Source organism: Nipponia nippon, unplaced genomic scaffold (genome assembly GCF_047370975.1).
Source record: "Nipponia nippon isolate SJK-2023a ecotype South Korea unplaced genomic scaffold, ASM4737097v1 scaffold_3, whole genome shotgun sequence".
NCBI lineage: Eukaryota > Metazoa > Chordata > Aves > Pelecaniformes > Threskiornithidae > Nipponia > Nipponia nippon.
Window position 1 is genome coordinate 48621752 of NW_028262347.1, and position 22971 is coordinate 48644722.

General features: G+C 38.4%; 1 protein-coding gene across 2 annotated transcripts in view; it reads right to left on the bottom strand.

The window, feature by feature from the left end:
- Window positions 1-12227: 12227 nt before the first annotated feature.
- KITLG (KIT ligand) overlaps window positions 12228-22971 on the bottom strand; it is a 56078-nt gene continuing 45334 nt past the window's right edge. For both annotated transcript variants that reach the window (XM_087767206.1, XM_087767205.1), the window contains 4 exons: window positions 19781-19890; window positions 19204-19280; window positions 17526-17609; window positions 12228-16307 (listed from right to left, as the gene is read on the bottom strand). In XM_087767206.1, the coding sequence (XP_087623332.1) occupies window positions 17570-17609; window positions 19204-19280; window positions 19781-19890 (227 nt within the window). In that variant the 3' untranslated portion in view covers window positions 12228-16307; window positions 17526-17569. The remainder of the gene's footprint in view (window positions 16308-17525; window positions 17610-19203; window positions 19281-19780; window positions 19891-22971) is intronic.

The following is a 22971-nucleotide window of genomic DNA, read 5'->3' on the forward strand; positions in this document are numbered from 1 at the left end:
TTGCTACTTGGAAACCAGTAAATGATTTCACTTAGCTCCTCCTTTTCCTTCCACATCACCTATCATAGTATTTGTTTTCAATTTTCATGTGGTTTTGTGTTAGGTTTTTTTCATTGTCCAGTAACTAATAAAGAATGGAAAACAAGTTCTACAGAGATCAAACTGAAACATTGAAAGCATAGTATATGAGTAGTTTTGGAGTAAGGCAGAACATATATTTTTGTTTTAAGGATACAGAGTTAAACTTTTCTATTCTTTCTACACTATGATGGGTCAGAAAGGAATGTTTGTTCCTTGAGACATTTAAGACAACATCTGGAAAAAAAAGCAGGCTCTGCAGGCTCCGGTTTCTGATTCATTGCATGTCCACTCACTGGTCATACACACAGCATAACGCTTTGCCACAATGCCACATTAACTCACTCTCTTAAAAGACTGAGAGCCATTCCTTTTCTCAGTCTCTTTAGTAAATTACAGAAAATTATTTTATGTCTCGGTGCCTATGCAAAAGCAAAAACCCAAACCCAACAGAAAACTGACTTCACGGTAAACCAGATTGTGCATTGGCTCTGAGCCTCCCAGCCATTCTTCTGAAGGGTGAAGCAAAAGTATTTATTTAGTGCATCATATTCCAACAAATTTCCTATTAAACTGGAGGAATGTAATTACTGAGTTACCCCACATTTAATGAAGGGCACAGGGTCACACGGTATGAGGCAGAGAGCAACAGGTCCTAAAGAAAAGATATAGTGTGGGTATGGTACCCTTCAGAAAGTGTGACTATTGTTCTGTATTTTTTCCTACATCTCATTCTATTTCCAACTTCCTTTTTCCACTGTGTTTTTCATTTGTTCTTCTTCACATCATTTAGGTGTGCCTTCTCCTGGTAGTTATCCTGTCTATATGACTCAGATGCTACTTAAAACTCCCGCTTCCCACACCAAAAAGTGCTCTTACCTCCTCTGAAAGGCTGGAATACCTTCTACCACTTTGGTGACAGAGCTGCTAAATGTTGGTGGGGGTTGGACCGGGCAATCTCCAGGTATCCCTTCCAACCTACATTCTTATCCTATGGTTTTGATTTTGTTCTGTGTTTTAATCATGGACAAGGGAGCATGTACCTGCCAATTCTCCCACTCTGGGGACTGAACTGCACCTTTTATGGGTCAGCTACTGGCTCTGGGTTTATTTCTGGTAACACATGGCTGAGAAAATAGATGTTCACTTGCTTCCCTGATAAGCTTTCAGCTTTCCTAATATGCTATAGGAAAAAAATCAAAAGCAAAATAATCCACATCCCCCAAGCATTCTACAGTGTCTCTTCCAACAATGGAGAGCTTGTTCTGTCATCCTTCCCTAAAACCCTTTACACGAGACACTTAGCTCTGCTTTTTCTTGCCTTCAGTTGAGACCAGTTCGTTGTGCCCAGCCATTGCAAACTGGCATCTGCACAAGAATGTGTTATGGGGCTGTGCATGTTCAGATGAAATATGCTCCAGTGTGCTCTGCTGTGCTTGTGTGTCTGGGTGAGTGGGTGCTGGGGCAGAAGGAAAGGAGCAGGCCACACACAAAGGGAAAGCTGGCACTTACCTAACGCTATCTGAATTTTGAACGCTGGGAGGTATGCACATGTGGCTGTGGATACAGCCTTAAGCTTGAGTTTGACTTTGCATAGACTGGCAACCTACAGACTAAAGATTAATAATGGATACTGAACACCTCCCTCCTTCCTGTGTTGTCATTCAGTCCTGCACTTGCTTGCTCCATATCTCCTGGAGCTAACAACAGCTTCCCAAATAATCTCTGCTGCAATACGAGAAAGTGCTATGGTTTGGGGGATTATATTGCTGGAAAAAAAGCGAAAAATAAGGAAGTCAGAAAGGTGTGTTCTGAATCAGACTACAGACCTAAGAGACAGTCTCATTAATGGTGCTTGCTGCCAAATGCTGTTTCACTTGCCTTCAGAACTGTCTGCATTAATGACTACCTCCACTTGGAAGTTATTTACATAAAGTATTGTTCTCATGTCACTGCTACAGATAGCAGCTCCTCGCTAGGTGAGATGAAAAAGAAACAGATAGAGTAGGTTGCAAATGAATTCAGAAAAAACTGTGTTTAACGCGGTGGTGGAGGATGAAGTATTCCTCCCGTAATGTCCCCACTATGCACAAGGGCAAATACATGACATATCCTACCACTGGGGATGCCCTTACAGGAGACCCTCACAGGTAGGTCTTCACAGTGAAGGTGCTGATCTGTGCTAAGGTAGTCTGTGCTTCACTAGTTCCCATCATTTGATGTGTTTACTTGTTTCCCAACCTTTCCTGACAAACATGGGTCTATGGAGAAAAAAAAGAGGAGATCCGGATTCTTGAGGAGAAGTCATAAGAAAGAGGAAATTGCAGACCTGCTCAGTGTCTGGGCTGCACAGCACTTTTCCATACCCTCTGAGGGAAAAGTGTGGTGTCTAGCCCTTGCGACGGGCAGTGAAGAACTTCATACATCTAAAGAGGTCACCTGCCTGTTTGCCAAGTCTGCTGTTGCCTCACCACTCCCACCCCTGTCTTGAATCAGCTTCAGGTGCCTGGTGGCAGATAAGCAAATAAAAAATAGTCAGTCTGGAACATTGCATGCCCCCTTTGAACTTCAGTGGCTTCCCAGAGAAAAGTAGACCATTCAAATATGTAATGATACTTAGGTGTGATTTAATTTCTGCTCAAAAGGCGCTTCTTTTGTGCTTTTGGCCTGTGACACAGAATTGGCTAGAGAGATTTTATCTGAAAAGCAAACCTCATTGTATGCAGGTCCATTGGTAATACAAGCCATGCTTTTACAGACAGTTCTGGTATACTTTGAATAGGCTAGTGCTCCAAAGGGTGCTAGACTCTGATGCTAGCATTTGATAGCAAGTGACTCTTCATCTAAGAAAGAGAGAAACCTAGTGTAAAGCCTATGTCTAAAACCATAGGTTTCACTGCAGTTATCTGCTGCTGAAATGCCAGCACTTACTGATCTCATCCCACTATGACTCAGAGAGCTTTTTATTGTTTTGATTTTTTTCCCTAAAATATAAAACCTGATGACTTAGAACGGTTGTAATGACTGGAGCCCAAAAGTTAATAGCATTTTTACTTAAATGAACATATATTTAGAGACATAATAGCTATATAACTTATATAATGTGCATTTATTGAAGGTAGTGGAGTAATATATACTAATATTTTGAGAAAGTCCTGTAATAATCATATATAGTCAAAAGCTGGATGAATAATTAGTTCTCAGATAATGTACATTTTCAAGATTTTTACAACCCATTTTTCTAACAGATTTTGACACTCTTCCACTGCTGAAATTTATACTGTACCAGAAATATGGTTGGGCTGGTGACTTGTTTATCAGCAAAATTAATTTCTATTAAAGCAACTTTTAAATTAAAGCAAAAACCCCTTTTCCTCTTTATCTACATTATGCAGTTAATTTGTACATGGTATTGGACATCCTGACTGAAAATGAGACTGTACCAAATGAACTTAATCCTTTTTCAAAATGGGTTAACTTATTTGGAAGCAGACGGTATTAGCTCAGATTTAGAAGGCTCATTCCTGTATTTAATCAGAAGTAGCTATTCTGGAACAACTCCCATGTAGGCAAACTTTTATCTTCCTTCAGCGATGGAGCTGGAATTTCTTTCTTTAGGGAAATGCTGTACTATCTGAAAAATGCTTGTGTTTTAAAGTCACATACAATTACCATTTTTCAGAAAGTCTAAGGAAAACATCTCGTGAACATTTCTATTCAATATGTATGATGGGTTCTTAACAGAAAACTTCAGTAGCACATCAACTATTCAATGTTTGGAGAAGCTGCAGTATGGCTGCTGAGGCTCACAGTGACTTCCTAGCTAAAAAACAAATCTGAAATGGCTATGTCTAATTTCATCATAACACACTTGAAAAAGAGAGCCTCTCAATATACAACATAATTTTGTTGATCGAAGCCACTATATGGTTAAACTCACTTGTTGACTGTTGATTTAATTTTAGTATTTTCTCATTTGCAAAGATCCCAACTTGTTTTGTTCTGGACCACTGCTAGTTGTAAGACAAAAATGTTTCAATATTTTGGATAACAGTACTTTAAATAATAAAAATAAACAGGCACACCTACTGCTGTGTTCTTCAAAATGTGATAGAGTTCACAGAAAGTACTCTGACCCAGAAAATATATAAGAACAGGAGCTAACTCATATCTATGTTGTATCAGAGAACAGTAAGGTCTTTGAGGGATTCTGTTCTAGTGTTTCAGCATTTACTGATCAAGTCCAGAGAAGTAAGTAAATAGTTTCATCCTATTTCAAACAGCAGCCACTTCAAGAATGTACTGCTAATCACCTTCTGGATATATTTTAATAAGTTGCAGAGTCCAGAAGACAGGAGCAAGTGGAGCTTGCTGGAAACATGCCCTGTGAAGAAGGACTGAAGTAAGCGAGGTTGTTTAATCTGGAAAAGGCCGAAAAGACCCAAGTTTATAGACTTCAAAGGTATAGAAGGCTTCTGAAGAGAGAAAGGGAATAGTCTGTTCTCCATTCTGTAGGAAAGTAGGTAACACAGTACAGCAAGGGAGCTATAAGTGAGACACTAAAGGACATTATTTTAAGAGTGAAGATTGATGTTCAGTTGAGTAGACAGAGGGAGACCATGGGCTCTTTATTACTGGTGGGTAAAAATGACTCGTTTCAGGACTGACAAAGATACCACTGACTCTGTACTGGATAGGAGGATGGGCTATTATTCTAGCCTATTTTCCTAAAATAGCAAAGTAAGAAACTGATCAATTTTAAAGCTTTACAGCCTAGTGGGAACTTCTGATAAAACATTTCAGATCATATTTCTAGAAACGTGGGAGAGGAGAACTTACAGATAGTTGTAAGTAGGGGGAAGAAAACAAGTGATCTCTCACAAGCTGAAACACCTGTCTTTTATTACTATGAGGCTTATTCATCTTTTGTATCTTTGTTATGCTATCTACTTAATATAATGAGGTTTATCTAGACCCACCTTAACATGCTAAACCTGAGTTACATCCACATGAGATTAAATATGAGGTCTTTCAAAAACAGCCGTTTTGCTGAAAATGCTTTAGTATTTTTGTAAAGTTTCCACTTGACAAAATGTTCTAGTTTGCTATTCCTAGAGGTAGGCAGAAAAGGTCAAACAAGGGTTGAAGAGAGAAACAACCAGAAGTGGCTTAAGTTTAAGAGAAAAAGATTGCAAAAGATTGTGAAGAAAAAAGAAAAAGGAAAAGTACAGTAGTTCTCGGAAAAAAAATGCAGATACTATGCTTGGCTGAACTCTAAATGGAAAATTTTTGTAGACACTAATCAATTTTGTACACAATAAAGTAAATATTCCCAATAGATGGATAAAATGTAACTGGTGTTATTTTTCTATGGCAAAAACTTGAATCTTTGTTTTCAAGCTTCCACCGGGAAGTAAATTCTGCACATCAGTATTTGCAGCACACAAACCGGCTAACTCAAAAGATTTTTGAACCCAGAGAGGTAATGTTTCAGAAAAAGCACTTTAAAGATTTTTTCTCTTCCGTATCTGTTTCCAGCTGTAACAGCTGGTGGATTTGGTTATTTTTGCCCTACTGGTGTTCTGAGGTCCTTGCTGTCATCGAGAAACATTGCCTGGAAAGAAAGAAGTGTGCCTCATATTACTGGAAATTAAGCAAGAAGGGAGTGTTTCATCTTCCTGATTATTGTAAATCTAGTTTCTAGGAAATAACTTCAAAACTGGAGCTTGCGCTTTGATATTTCTGAAGATCATATGGTACGACCAAGTACAAGTTTTCATGTTGTTATGCCTAGTCAACATGCTTGTTCTTTGGATGGGTGATTTGCCAGCTCGCTCTGTTGACATGGTTTTTTTTTTGTTTATTCTTAGTAGCAGACTGCAATCAGATGATTGCCACAGGCTATGATGTGATTTTTCACGTATTCAGGTGTCCATTAGCAGTCCTTTGCTGGACATTGTCTCTCCCTCCAGAGCTGGCAGAATGTATGATGAGAGGGGTCCTCAATCCTTGCAGTGCTCTATCACCTACCTCAGCTTCATTTATTAAATATCAGTTATTTTTAAAGCGTTTCAAGTTGGCCTGGTTGACTTTGTATCAAAACGGGCAAGAAATGCTAACCTGAGCTGTTCTGCCAGCTTTGCTCTGAAAGCAGTAATCTCAGGCAGAGGAGCTGTGATAAATAGTGAAAAACTGTAACACACACAGCCTCTGTAGACTTCTCTGCAAAAGTCTATAGAAGTTTTTACCAGAGCTGTAGCTTTGGTTGATTTCCAGAAGTCCTAAGCTTTAATACATGTGTTGAAACAGAAAGAAATTTGTGATGAGACTGGAAACAATTCATGAAGAATCAGTCACGAATTAAGCTCAGTTCAGAAATTTATTTGGTGGCTTTGAAGGTAAGTTAACTACCTTACTGAGACAGCAGAGAAGTATTTAAGGACAGAAAAATGGTTGTGAACAGAAAGGATATCTTACACTCTTCAAAGAAAAAAACTTGTGTTTTCTTGTTTTGCTGCTTCCTCCTTGAACAGATTTTTACATTTCCAAGAAGAATAACATCTTACCAAGTAGCTGACATGTTTTGATATTTCAGATGCTTTATTTATGGCTGCCTCTGTCTCCTGCAGTTGAACTCTTCCCTTATTAGAGCACTGTTATCACTTTATAGAACCACACAGAAAAGTTGGAAGTGGAAATGAAATTAATTTTTTACATAATGACAGTTAATAATTTTCTGCATTGTAAATTTGCTTTCATATCTCTTTCAGTTCAGATTAAATGGATATTTGCAATGTACAAGGTCCATTATAAATTGGCAGATTAAATTCAGGAACCCTGTGTGAAATTCTGTGGTTTATATGCAAGAGTTTCATATAATTAACCAGTTAATATGAATTAATGATTTTCTACTGTCTCCTCTTCTTTTATGCTTATTCTGTCCTTCCAAAGAAGTTACAGAATTCCAGAACCTGTAAGTAAGTATTAATTACATCATTCACAAGACTGCATGCATCTGAAAAATAAATGACCTGCAAACCTCCAAAACCTGATCTCTTGAGTGTAGAGCTGCTGTACAACATGATTTGTTTCTTTGATGTTCCTTTCTTAATTTTTTGGGTTGTTCGCTGTCACTATATACACAGCTAGGCAGATTTAGTAGAATTTAAAACATTACCATTTTTGTGAAGGCTATAACTTTTTTTGCTACTGTACAGTTTCTCAGAGTTATTACATTTTTCTAATCTTAAAAATGTAGAAAAGTAAAATTTTGCCGTTTATTTTTAAGTCACTGTCATGATATTTAGACATGGTATTTACAAAACCACCAGGAAATTTGACAACAATCTTTGGCTGCATTCAGTTGGGCTGACTTCCTGCATTGTTACTTATCCTTACATTTTCTTTAGAAATGTTGAGGGTTTTTTTGCTTCTTTTTTTTTAATATCAGGCACCCAGCTCCCCATCACTGGACACAAGGAGACTGATGTCCTGTTACTCAATAGCTTAATAGTTAAAGTGCTTTCCCAGGAAGGAGGAAAAATTAAAGGGCTTCTTAACCTCCTGCTTACCAGGCTGGGAGCAAGGCTGTGCTCCTCTCTCCCTCTAAATCAGGGTTGCTGTGCAAAATATAGTGCAAGCCTTCTGAGACCAGGGCAGAGGGAAGCAAAAGACAGGCACAGCATGGCTTTCCACAGCCTGTGGACCTGCACTGCTGGTGCAGGGTAAAGAGGCAGCGGACGCTGTTTGCCCTCCGAGGCCATATGCTTCCCTCTTGTTGTCTGACTGGTCAGAACATGCAAGCCTGGCTACTGGACGGCCACAAGAAGGTGCAGGTGGTGGTGGGCCAGGTGCGCTGCATGTCTCAGGTCAGGAAAGACACACAACTCCTCAGCCTTGGTCAACACAGCAAGGTTTGGTAATGGACACGGAGTAAGGGGTGGGAAGAGCGCGGGGGTTGAGTCTACTCACGGTTGGAGAGGCGAGGGTTGCAGGAAGTGGCGGGGATGCAGCAAAAAGAAAACCAGCAAAATGAGTTCAGGCTATAAGCGGTCTGAGCAAGACCAAGAAGAAAAGGTTGGACTTCAGTCAGTCTGTTCAGGCAGCTTTATCAACAGGAACCCTATGAGAACTGATCACACAAACAAGCAGCTGATTAACTTCACCAGCTATTTCTATCTTAAATCTGATGGGCAGATATTTTTAGGGGAAAACAGCGTTAACACAGCTATGCAGCATAACCTTTTCTTTTTTTCTCTGAGGAAATTCTTGCAAGCAGTTTCACTGCTTGCAGCCTGCATGTGTACAGCTGTGCAGTACACTTTGCAGTCAGACTAGCAGTACCCCAGTTATAGCTGTATCATGTCCACATCTGGTGGTAATGGTGACCTCACGTTTCATCCAAGTTACAAATATAGCAACTTTTGAGATTAAGCCATCTGGGACAACTTCAGAAGTCCAACTTTTTGCTAAACAATTTGAAGTGTTTTCTTCCTAAATACTAATTCAAATGTTTACTGTCTGTACAAAAACTGCTAACGGTAGGGCTACTAATCACAACTGGGATACATGAGGCTTTAATTGCAGAGTATGACGCAACAGGAGAGCATGGGGAGTCAGGGTGGGGGTTGAAGGAGGGACTGGATAGTGATAGGACACAAAGGTTTATGTGTGCAAGAGAGAAAACCTGGGGCTTTGGGGAGATTCCATTTATGGTCCAGGTTAAAATGCAGAAGACCTGTTTGAGTCATGCAACCCGGAGCCAGATTTTGACTCAGTAAAATAACCTTGGTGGCCTATATGGAAATATAGATGGACTTGTTAGAGGTGCCCCCAGGGACGTGGTAGGTGTGTGTGGTTCTGGCACGTGCAGCCACAGAGCAGGAAGGGTGACGGTGCTGAGCTGCCAATGGCTGGGGAGTGCAGCATAGGGTAGAGCTCCCAGCGAGCCTTTTGATCAGCGTGTGGGACTTGGTAATCCTGAGGCTCACTCTTGCCAAGGGTTGGATGTGTGAAGAGATTCTGTAACATGCAACCATTCCTTCAGGGTGTATGATTGAAGTTCACTGTAGTTACCTGTAAAGTTTGCTAAATTCAGACACGACATCCTCCTCCACACCCCCTCCTTCCCTCCCAGCACCCTCCATCCCCCACACATGCACACACTACATTACAGGTACATTAGTATGCCTGCTTAAAACTTTGCTGTATATCAGTGATTCTATTTGAAACATAGTGAGTACTCAATCATAGCATGTAACAGCATCGTTCATTTGCACAACTCTTTGTTTGATACAAAGGTTAAAGCATTTAAAACAAAATCAAGAGAACAGAGTGCTTACTGACTGAGGCAATTGGATTCCTCTGGAACAGTATGAAACAAGACTTAACAACAAACTGCCAAGTGGTACCACCATGTTGATGGGATACTTTCTTCTCAACTTCTGGCAAAGGAGTAACTGCCTCAAAGAACTCATTGCATTATTCTTGGGGATGCGATTCAAAAGATTTAGATGCTATGTCTCTGCCTTCACTGATGCTATTAATTGGTTTTGAGACACATCCCCATTTTGTCATTTCTAAAGGTGAAGCCTGTTCTATGTTTTGTTAATGATGACAGCATTGCCGAGAAAAAGGAAGGTCTAAAATATTTAACTTTAAGAACATGACAGATTAAATAACCTGTGGGGTCCTAATAATCATCAATCACAATGTAGGAGATGACAAGGTGAAATTTCTAAGATGACATTTTGTCACTTGGGGTAGTCACTTAAACTGACAAAAGCTATATATTCTGCTCTGCAGCTTCTTTACTCTAATTGGACCAATTTTACTATCATGCTATTATTCTGCACAGCAGAACTGGTGACAAACAAAGAGCCTTTTGTGATCTCAGTCGAATATTTTTCCATGAGCTCAAGAAAATATCTTCTTTGCCAAAAAAGAATGAAAATTGTCCCTGTATATTGTGACGGGCCAGAAGCCCAAGGCTCATGTCGGGAAAAAGTCTAATCTGTATTTTTAGTTCCTGCTTGCTTATCATGGGATCTTGCAGAAAGGGCCACAATTCAGGGGAACTGTAATCGCGCTTGGGATTTTTCCTGTTACATGTTGAAATAACTTTCCTCAGGATATGGTGGAGGAAAAAGAGGGCTAAACTTCCATTCCCTCACTCTTCACATTTTTGGCAGTCTGCTTTAATTTAGCCTTATTTTCTACTACGCACCAGCACATAATAATTCCCTTTAAGCACATAACAACACGAAACTTGATTGCATTAGCACATGCTTCAGTGTAGTTATTCTTAATCCCTTTTAGAGAAGTTTGAACTTTGGAGGAAAATTTATCATCAACGGCTACATGAAGAGTAGTAAGGAAATGGTTCTATAAGTTGTTAATGTAGTGTGAAATCCTGAAACAACCCATCTCATTAAAACTACAACAACAAAAAACTTTACATATTACCATTTAGAAACTTTGGGCAAAAATACGGTTAGTAACACATATTTGTTAACATGGAATAAAAATTACACTAGAGTGTAATGTGGTGTGTATGTGGAGTGGGCACATATCCAGCTGATCTAAAATACTGTCATTTCACGGAAGTGTTAGGCTGTTCAAATGTATTGCTATCAAGAAAAAGTAAGTTATAACATGCCTTGGACAAAGACTGCTTTTGGTTTTGTCCACTGAACAAGATGTTTATATTAATTATTTTGGAGACGCTGATACTGGAAAACTGAAGGTAAATATTACTCTTGATCCTTTAGCACATTTAAATCTCCAAGGTTCAGATTAAGTGCTGGTGGTGGTGGGGGAGTAGTTAGTCAGCATTGTGTAAGGCACCAAAAATTGTAAGTCAGACTACCAAAAACATTATGTTGGTGTCTCTTTGGGTGCAGAGTTACATCTGTTTTCCCACACTTTCACTCTTACTTACACTTTACTCTATCTGTGTATGTTACAATTACCAGCTCCTGACTTCAGCGAGAGCCGTTTTGTTAGCCGAGAGCTCTCACATCTCATTCTGAGGTACTCTGCTGTTAATTCTGCCTTTCTGAACTTCCAGGTCAAGTCTGCCTCCTTTTTGTTACATTAATGCTGGTTTCCACATGAAATATGTTGATCTCCAGCCGCTGCAGCTATGTGGTGCTCACCTAGCCCTAGCAGGACTGAGTGGCCATCGTACCTCAGACCCACCTGAGCCACCAGTGTTGCTCCTCAGGCCATGACTTCTGCTACACCATCAGTGCAGAGCCCTGCTGCTCCATGGCCTTCTTCAAGCCCATCAGCTCTGCACTTCTTGCTGTATCCAGACCAATAGCCACAGCTCTCATTCTTGTCCATGTCCTAAATTCTGCCATCCCCAAATCCTGTTCCCCTGTCTCCCAGCCCATTAACCCTGCTCTCTGCTCCTTCTCATCAGTTCTGTCTGTACCTCACTCCCATTTGTAAACCCCCTATATCTGCCTACTGCAGCTTCACTTCTTGTCCAAGGCTCCTTACATGTCTCTGAGGTAGGTTGACAGCCTCAGCACATTTATCTCTTCCTCTTATGCTGGAGTCCTTTCACTGGCTCTCAGGAGGGGAGAGGTGCCAGAGCTCCCTGAGCAGATCAGTTTTTCCTCCCGATCTCATCCCCAATCCTGGGCTTCTTACTGAAAAGCCACAATAAACTGCTGAAATCTGAAAGGCAGGATGCCATCCTTACAGGATAAGCTCTGGTCTCAGCTGGAAAACTGTTATTTGTAATAAATTTTTGAATTGGTAAATGCCACTTAGTGCAAAAGAAGTGCGTCAACAACATTCAGACTTTTTAGTGGTAAATTAAATTAAAATCACAATATGTGGCTAATAGCAAGAATGGGATGTGAAAAACTGCCTAAAGCAGGGCACAAAAAAAATTCAAGCTCATTAAGGAGCTACAAGGAATTTTTAATTCTGAAGTTGGAATGATTTTCATAATCACAGATACACTATGGATCAGCACCAGAGGCTGATAACAAGGACATATCAAAATGCATGATTAAGAAATGAAATATATTATGAAGGAGTCTGCATCTAGTAGCATGCATTCTGGCAGAAAATTCTTCCAGGATTTGACAGGACTTAAAAAAAGGTCTTAAATGGGACTGACACAAAGCAATATATTAATTATTTGGCAGTGCATAATATCTTTATTTAGAACAATAAAGTATATGTATATAATGTAAATTCCAAATTTTAACTGGTATAAAAAAGGATCAGGGAAAAAACTATCTTTAAGAGGACACATATATACATACACATCACATTTTATAAACTTTGTTGATTACCTTCAGTCAGAATGTAACTATGCAAGACTGTGCTGACATTTACATTGAAATAAATGAATTTGCCCATGATACAACCAGCAAACATCTGTGTCTCTATCACTAAAGAGTCTGAAGTTTCCGCGTTCCATCATTTTGATAACATAATAGCAACATGCCACCATTACTGTAGATCTGCATTTAACAGACAGTTGAATCAAATTCCTGAATTGAAGAATGTTGGATAACTCTTAAATGTAAATCTAACTCAAAATATCTGTGTTTTATATATACAGTTAGCTTTTCAATTTAATAGTTGTATTGTGGGTACTGAACAGTTTCAGTGTATTACAACGAGAGAGCAACAGAGAAAGCAGCTGGTGAAGATCAGAATCTAAAAAATGTGCAGGTTGTACACATACTCCATAGTATAGCACATTTTATAAGCTTACTTATAAAATGACCCTCTGATGAAATACGTACCATTAATTTATTCAAGTAAACACACATCTAAAGTAATACATTGAGTTACTCAGTATATCACTATCTGCTTTTTATTCTCACAAGGCCACTATTAATTGCATGCAAAATTCTACTAGTCCAAAGGAAACCTAAAAATGTTACTTTCTCACAAAGCCACAGATATCTGAAAACCAAATTTGGTTGACTTTTGTATAAAAAAATACACCACTTGCTTTTCCCCAATTTCGTTTTAAGAGAAAGGGCGTTCATCTTCTAACTGCGTTAATGCATGGGCTGTGTCTACCCCAAAAGAAGACTGGAAAACTGATCACTCCTCAGAAGTTAAATAGCTTACAACTGGATAAAGAAGCAATTAAAGGACTAGTTCTGCCATCACTGCTCCCACTGAACAGTAAGTTATTCTGTTTCCATAGATTTCAAAGATGTCTCACAAGCCAATAGGCTTTCAAAATTTCACTACATCTGAAGTAAGGGCCTCCTCAATGGGTAGACAAACTGGGCACAGAAATTTTCAAATAATTTCACGATCACATTTCCAAGTGTCATGCCATCCACTGTATCCATGAATGTCTAAAAGTGTCCTTCTGCTTTGAAAACTGATTGAGAACACCCAATGTTTTGTTCAGATTTCTCAAAAGGGGGCAGGAAGAACAGGAAAGCCATGAGCTCCAACAACAGTTCTGGTACTCCATGCGTCATACTACTTCGATGCATATTCAAAGAACACTGTGCGTGATGTGAACTTGGAAGGTTTATACATGTATTTTCTTTCTGTTCTCATGTAGCCTTAAATTTGCCTTGCTCCCCAGAAGAGACTAAAGTATCTGACATTACTTGAAAGTGACTTAGCTACTATTTTAAGATGTTACTCTTGGAAGGTGAACATTTTGCAGCAGTCTATCTGGGTTTAATGTATGTTTCAATTTACAACTGATATTTTCTTTAGTATTGAACAGTAGACTAAGGACCCTAAAACATTGTGCATTTTGAATATCAAAGTATAATTTGGGGCACACCAATGTGCAACATTATTGATTTTCTGGAAAAAACTCATTTAGGAAAACTAACATTCTTATGAACAAAGAACATTAATAAATACAAGATTTTTGTTTAACTGAATCTAAGAAAAATACTGTAAAACTTCAAATGCACAAGCTTGCTTTGAGAATGTATTGTATAGCAACATGAAGTATTTAAGGTTTTTGTAAAATGTGTAAGGATAATTGCTTCCATTTACTGTGGATACTTTTCCACTCTGTCAAAATCAATATGCAGTTATTCTCCGCATTACCAATAAGGTGCAAATTTCCCATCAATTAGGTCATGCTGACATTTCTTTCAGGATAACTCTTAAATAAGTTTGAAACACAAAGTGTGAGGGCCTTGTGAGTAAAGAGCTACACAATGATGTCAAATGAGACTGAGCTGTGGATGGGGAATTCTGTTTGATTTTTCTAGAGCTAAAATTTGCAATGCACTTGCTTTTTAGAAGTGATGAGCAACCTTGATTACTTATAAGTAGTGGTGAGTACTCCAGCATCTTCTGAATAAAAACGAAGCCTAATTCTCACATTAAGCTTCTTTTGATCTAGTCGAAGAGAAGTTCCTCAGATGATGCAAACTCCAAAGCTCTGTTAATGTTAATGGACCTATGCTAATTTATACCAGCTGAGAAGCACCTGAGGACCCTTTTCTGACCCCCAGGAAGTGCAAAAAGGCCTCAGTACAAATAAAAAATAGTTCCCCATGATCAAATCCTTGTATCAGTAAATTCACAAGAAGCTTTTACATTGATTTCAGTAGGGTCAAAATTCCATGCAATGTAGCTACATGCACACATAAACTCTGTCATCAAACATAGTAAGGTTTTGAGGTTTTTTTCTTTTGGGAAGTATGAAAGATGAATCAGTTTTACCAATAATAAACACACACACGCGTGCACGTATATCTTATATGTATGTCATAATCTTTTTATGCATGGTTCTCAGAGAATTCAGCAGATGATTAAAATTTCCATAAGAATTCTTAAAAAATTAAGTAACGATATACTTTAAAGAGAACTCCAACTTTATGTGAAACATAAAAAGGGTGCTGGTTTTTTGTTTTTTTAAGTTTTCAAGTTACTTGAACTAAAACTCTTGCTGACCTGGTCAGTTTGATGACAGATGACAGTTTGTCATCTGAAGTGAGCCACCTTTACCTTCTTGAAGTACAAACCCCTAATACAGATAAATAATTCATACCCATTATCTGGAAAGAGCCAGGATGAAAAGATGCACAACTACACTTGTAACTTTTACCACGGTATTTTTAGGATTTACTTGAAAATGCATGTCTGTACATCAGTCCTGTACAGATTCCACAGATGCTATAACAGCAATAGATGCAGAAGACAAGTGGGAAATAAAGCCTTTCTCTTTTGTTTTGAGAGAATTAACTTTAAGGGTGGAGAATGACAGGATATTAAAGCTTATTAATCATTTAAAACACAACACAAACATTAATTACAGCTGATGTAAGTAAAAGCTAAATACACTCTCAGGATCTTTCATATTTTCTATGCTATACATTTAAAGACAAGGTATCAACGGCATGCATCTTCAGCATTTAAAATGCATTTCATGGGTTTGTCTTTATTCTGATGTTTGAACGCAATTCAGACTCTTTACTTTTCCTTCCCTTGGCATGTCTGGAAATTTCACCAGTGTTCACATACCCAGCATACTCTTAATGCTTCGAAACTCCATGAGGTACATTCACCTCCTGTTTACTTTGTCTTCATCCAGTATTTGCTTCTCCTGAACAGAGACCACCAATGCTGATGAATTCTTGAGGCTTTCTGGGATGGGCAACCAGCCACCTGGCACCCGACTGAGACCACATGTTGCTGTACACACAACCTTTCCCAGGCATAAACACAGCTCCTTATAAGTAAAAGGCGAGAATAAGGATCTGTAGCATGACTTTGCTTTCAAGCTTTATATACAATATTGAAGAGTATGTTATCTGTATCCATTTCTGCATTTTCTGTCAGTTCAGAGAACTCCATCTGAAGGTAAGGTAGAGGACACAGAACTTAAATTAAGGATGCAAAGGTATTTATGACTTTGAATGATTACACATAGTTGGAGGCATTTGAAAGATGCTTTTTGTTCAGGACATGTATTTTGTTTGCCAAAGTCAGCTGCAAGTATTAATGCAATTAAAAATCCCCAAATGCCAAACAAGGTAGATATTCACATGAGATACAGTCCTGCTAAGTGCACACTCTTCTTGTCGTTGTTCAATTCAGTGTTGGTTTCACAGTAACAAACACAAATTGTCCTCATTTCTATATCATGTCTATGGAGTCATGGGCAGCAACAACAGATGCAGACTCAGTCTGTCACTCCAGAAGGAATACGAATGTGCTTAAAGCTGCTTCATTTATGAAGCGAACATGGAACTGTTACCTGCCTGAAGAGAAAAACAGAAATTATAATTTTGCTGTTTAGTTTTCCTCTCTGTATTACTAAACAGTAGAGCTTTTCACAGACATATAACATAGACATTTTTTCTTATAATTTTGGAAATAGGTAAATTCAATGACACTTGCATAGACATTCCTTTATTCTGAAACAATTACTGTTATAAGATGTACTTTCCTGGTCCAAGAACACACTTGCCTGCAAAAGCTCATTGATGTCCTCAATAGTGATGAAACAACTCTCATGGTTTTACAGAACTGTTATGTTTGTGCATTTTGGTATCTGGTAATCTCTGGCAGCAAACTTCCCTTTGAAGTCATCTGGACAAGCCAATATCAAACTGAGTTTACATCTTTTGAAAAATCAAATGACTTGTCCAATGCAGTGATGATTTCCCTTTTCAGTGAGCAGATGTTAAAACAAAGCAGTTAAGGAGACTGAAAATCTCTCAAGTTGTAGCTAACTAGATCACAACGAACACTCTGGAATGCACTTGAAAGTGACTGCTACAGGATAAACTGTAAAACCTGGATTCCCTGTTATACTCTTACACTGCTTTTTCCACCCACACGATAAAATGAAGCACTTAGCGCTGCCTGAGTCTTCCAGACCCTTGCCAGAGACGCTGTGGGTTAAGTACACCACAAGTCCTGTGGTAAGAAGCCCCTTGCCAGAAACATGCACTGTTCTGCATAGGACAGCTGGGACTGAGGAAGCTTACTTGCCTTTGCTGCTCACTCTTACATACTAAACCAAGAATGATGCTGATAAGGCTACAGAGACTGCAAACTGTGCTGAGTAAACAATTAATAGAAGCTCAGCTCTACTTGGCCTGTTCTCCTACACTAACCTGCTAGTTTAAGAATTGTGTTTTTTGGGTCACGCTGCTTTGAAACAGATGTAGGACAACAGCTGAAGACTTCTCCATATCGGGTCTCATGCCAAAAAGGAGAAGCAGTAGCTGTCCTTCATTTTGGAATTCCGGCATATTTCATTTTGTAACATTCAGGTTAAAAGTCAAATGCCTAAACTAATGATACAGGATTAATTACATTAGCAGCTAAATATCTTAGGTACAAATGAAGCCTACTGATAACAAGTTTTATTTTATTTTATTTTTTTCCTAAAATGGACTCTGAATCACTTTATATTTCAGCAGCCAAAAGTTATTAAGCCTATGGTAAGACTCTCAACTGTAGCAACTTACCAATACACGAAACAGTAACAGTGTTGAGGGAGAAAAAGCAACAGCTACACTTGTAGATGTTCTTTTTCTTTTTGCTGCAACATACTGAAAAAATAAGGTAATTTATTACTACAGTGCTAGTGTTTCAAGGGAATAGAATGGAAGGTTTTATCAGTTAGTTACAATAAAAACATTTACATGTAATAAAAAGAGAACACAAAGTATTAGAATTCATGTTTGCTAATAGGTCTTCCTAGTTGTAGAGGAATATTACAAATTTCTCAGGAAAGAGGGAGAAAAAAAACATGTGCCATGTATTTAAGAAGACGTCTGATGGAGAATGTAACCTGTTTAAATTTCCTAAGGCCATCTCTTGCATTTAATTGTTCTGTTTCCCCTTTCCTCTTTTCCTCCTATAAAACAATGTTTTATATTTCCTGTGAAGTTAAAAGGAAGATGCACGTTTCATTTCACAAGTTTTAATATGTGTGAGGATGAGGTGCAGGATGAGTTATATGTAGCAGTTAAGATACTTGGTGAATACAGTCTTCCATTCTATGTACTGTACATGAAGAAAATTTGTTATAAGAATGTATTATTCTAGAAAGTTTAAACACTGAAAATTTCAACTCCTGTGACCAAAATTGCGAGGTCAGAACCTCGCTTATTTCTGCCTTCAACAGCAGGCAGCACCAGGCATTTCACACAGTGTGAGAAGCCTACAGGAGAAGATGTGTCCTGCTGCCATCTGTGTTAGATCTTTCCCTTAATCCCTCATAGTTAAAATTTGACCAAACACCCTGAAATACAAGGTTAAATAATACTCTCAAAATAGAATCATAGAATCATAGAATTGTTTAGGTTGGAAAAGACCTTTAAGGTCATCAAGTCCAACTGTTAACCCATCACTGCCAAGTCCACCACTGAACCATGCTAAATGCTTTAGCATGAACTATTCTAACTTAAAATATACCTAAGTCCTTTTCTGAATTTCACAGATTTCTTTGCCCAAGTCATGTGCAAGCAACTTTGAATGTCTTCAACTGTTATTTCCAAGGTATATTTGATTAACTGAGTTACACAGAATTTTTTATTTTTAAAAATTAGATAAGGCAGTTTTTAAGTATGAATAGGGCCATGAATAATTTCTGGATGACCTTATGAAGTTATTATGATTTGAATGAGTTCTCATTAGCTTTCTATGAAAATTAAAAAAAAACACAGAAAACATAGATGCTTATATACACATACCCTGGAGAATGTAAAAAAGTGACAGCTCATAAAAAATGTTAATGTAAAAAATATTTAAAAGGATTTAGAAGCACAGCCAGGAAGGCACTGTTTTCTATTTATTTACATAATATCAAGCTAGCTTTACACCACACAGCAAATGACAAAATTCACTTTTTTTTGTTGCTTGCCCTATAGGTCTCAGCAATCGTTTCTCACGGTGGGAGTAAGGACAGATAAAGTCAAGGTAATGTCCTGTTAATAAAATTTTATATACAGAAACCTCCTCCATATCAATTTTTATACTTAAATTAAAGGACACACCCTAAGCACACATTTTGCCTCTACAGAAAGACCCTGTGTTTGGGGTTTTTTGTGTTTGTCTTAGAGCTAGAGAGAAACCTTCAGGAAGTAGCTCTCAAAGACAAACTTACATTTGTATATATGTATATAAAGTAAAACAATATACCTTATCTCATTTTCCTCTTGACAGTCATGACACTGTGTAGTTTCACCACTTTCTGGTCTGGATTTGGGATGTGTTTTCTAGGAAGAAAATGCATTAAATATAAATATTTTACAGCTTTCTTTAACAACTCCCTAAACAATTGCTGTATGCTTCAGTTTGCTTCAGATTTTCAATATCAAAGTCATCTTGTAAAATGTAGGCCTAATCTTTTCCTCTAACATACATCTACTAGTGGTAGAATTTTACTGTCAAAGCCTTTGTATTGTAGGTAGGGGCACAAGGAGCAAAAGCAAAAGAATCCTCTTCTCAAGATATAATAGAACTGGGAATTTGAGAGAATCCCATGTTTTTAATTTCCAATTAGACTGCTATCATGCTGATAAGACAGGATTTGCACTTTGGTGGTGGAATTCAAGAATTTGACAACACAGATTTACATTTGCATGTCACACAGTTCAGTGAAGATCAAAAGAGATGTCTCTTGCTTTCAAACGCAGAATGGTTCTGTTCTTCCTGCCTCCCCTTAGCTAAGAAATGTAGTATTACTATGTAAAAAACTAAACATAATATTTCTTACCTTCCAGTATATAGCTCCCAAAATAAAGCCAATAAGAAGAGACAGCAATGATGTCAGTGCTATGCTGATCCCTTGCAGGCTGGAGCTGCTAATGAAGCCAAGTACCTCTTCTGTAATTACAGATGTTCTTGTTAGTGAAGACAGATTTAAAGCAGAAAACTATCTTCCAGGCAACACTATTATCAAGAGCACTTTTAGGCACAACCTACATAGCATCTTAAATAGTAGAACAGATACTTCGAAGTGCTGTGTACATGAGGTGCACTTCACACAAAATCTCACAGGAAATTTTTGACCACAAGGATGCTCCTCCCATTTCTGAAACAGCTTTATTGAATGCTTCCGACACTAGTTCTCTTTTTGTCATTTGTAGAGAATTTTCTCTTTCCTGCACTTCATAGTTCTGGGTTTATCAATTTTTAAAGGTCTTATTTTGTAACACAAAGTGAATATATCTGTCACTTTGTGCATTTGCTTAAGTTCCATAAGACATATCCCATTGCCTGCAGACAGACACTTTGCCTTGCCACTAATGAATGACCAACATGAGGCCTCTCGAGGGAGGTTAATTTAACAAAATAAGCCTGACTTCATTTCTAATGTCTGTCTGGAAAGGTCCCGCTGACTTCAGTAAGATCAAACCCTTGCACCCTGAAGTCTAGCTGTGTGTTATTTTGTTGCTACCATTTCTTGACAGCTCTTTACATTTTATACAGAAGAGCCCCAATCCTAGTCTTTTATGTACACAAGCAATTCCATTCCCCTCACAGGGAGCTGTACGCATGCTGAGACTAAAATGTGGCCCTCCAGTTATTTAATCAAGAGCAGGATGTGAAAAGTCCTACAGAGTCACCCTAGGATCCACCTTCTGAAATGCAAAGCGAGCCACAGGAGACTGCTAGTTTAGACACCATCCACCCAGTTTTGGTTCATTTCCAGATTTGGTGTCTGCAGCTCAAATGGTGAGTATCTTGTCAGATTACAGGAAAAGAACCAAACGGTAAGCACTTGGAAAGTGTAGGTGATTAGATACAGAAAATGGACTGATAGCACCAGAAATTTGTGTGACTCATGCAAACGGCAAATGTCTAAGCACGTATGGTATGATATGCTGGATCAAGCAATGTGCATTTAGTACATTATTAAACAGCCCCTAAAAAAACACTTTAGCTTAGAAAGGAGCATTCTCATAATCAACTAGCAACTCATTTTCAAATCTCTGAGATTTTCTGGTTGACATTTTGCAAGTTTTTACACAAATGTTCTTTTTATCTCTGAAATTCAGCTGTGTTTTCTAGAGTCATGGTAGACAGAACTAAAAAGTAAGAAAACAAAAAGTCTGTATCTTATATGGTCATATACTACATATATCTCTGTATCTCATACACTGTTTACAAATTCTAGGTTCTGACTACAGAGGCTTGAATTTTACTTCTGGTAGACTTGGCACACTAAAAGGAAACATTGGTCAAGCAGAACTGATGATAGCTTACTGTGAAAGAAATCTGTCTACAGAGGAGAAGGGAAAGATAGCAGACAAAGTTCTACAGAGCTGAACATCAGCTGAAAAAGAGAGGCTATCGATTAGTCTGCCTCTGTCTGCTCAGACATTAAAACCAAGAGCAGAAATTAAATGGAGGGGCACATCTTTTCCCAAACTGTCCATCCCAGATTAGGCGTAGAGGAGGTCTGCTTGCAGAACTGACCTTCAAGAGCCTGAACATCTCATAAAAAAAATTCCTGTCATTACTTATCTGAATTGTATTCTCAGCATATTCTCAGAAGAAAATTCCTATATTGCTCTTGTGCTCTAGTCAAGAAAAATGCAACAGATTTGCCTAATGCCATTAGCCATTCTTCCCAGTGAGAGACTGCTGAGTTATACAACTGAATTATGTAAATCCTATGGGGCTGGTCATGTTTTCTGGATTCTGCCCTGCAAACTTCAGAAAAAATGGAAAAGTGAAATAAAAATCAAAGGAAATCAGGTCATATAGAGCATAATTTATTTGATAACATGTTATGGTAGAGTGTATAACCTCAGAAATCCTCTGCCTACTCTGCAATGCTGGGCAGCACGTCATGGCAAGCATGCTGATTTTTACATGAACCTCTGGAGAAATGTTCTGTATGCAGGGTGATCAGTGATAGCCTAGCACCCTCATTGCTACCACTATTTTTCACAAACTTTAGAGCCTTAGACAACAGAAGAGGTCCCTTGACAATAAGGTATCTAGAAGTGGAAAAATCTGGTTTCTGTGAAGATACCTCCAGTGCAAATTCTGTCTTCAGCATCTATGGAAAACTGAATTAATAATTAGCTGTCCATGGGGGGACCTGCAACCCAAGGACAGAGCCTAAATACAGTAAAATTGTGACAGCCTACCTTTTAAAAACGACAACAGGGTTTTTTTCATAGCTTGATAGTATATGAATTAATTCGAAAGTTAAGTAACCCATAACTACCTTAAAAAGCAAACAACAACAGATTATTTAATTTCACTTTCAAGTACAGAAGAAAGTCTCTTGAAAGGTCTGAAGAGAATGAAATGAGTTATGGCACGTTTCTTCATGTGCCTTTTATTTATACTAACATCTAAAACACAACAGGTTGGAGAATTTTCAGTCTGGAGAACCTCCTGGGGACCTGTGTCCTAATGAAGAAATGGGAGATAAGGAAAGCAAGCTGGCTGCCAATAGGTTTTTATTCCTGCCATAGGGACCTTTTCCTCTATTAGAAACTTTAGAGCTCTATACCGAAAGATTCCCACTCCCAGCAGTTGTAAAGGCAGAGTAGGAGAAGGAATAGGAGGAACCAGGTGTATCAGTAACTTTGTGAACTCCTTGGGCAACGCCAGAGGAACTACTGGCTTTGCAGTTAGTATATTATTCACTTAAAATAGACTGTATCCAGCAAGGTGCAAAAGCGGAGTGGAAGCAGGCCAGCACCTCTCAGAGCTCTCACTCTGCACCTTATGGAAGAAACCCTTAGGAAGTGAGCTCATCTGATGTAGATTTATGTATAGTTTTCATGTGCATTGGGATATTAAAATGTGAACAAAATATATTTATATTAAAAGCCACTCAGCTGCACAATGAAGCTATTGAGCTGCTCTCCCACCTTGAGCCATGTGTGTAGGTTTAGCAACTGATTACGATTCAAAGCACTGGCTCGATTTTTTTGCCATATA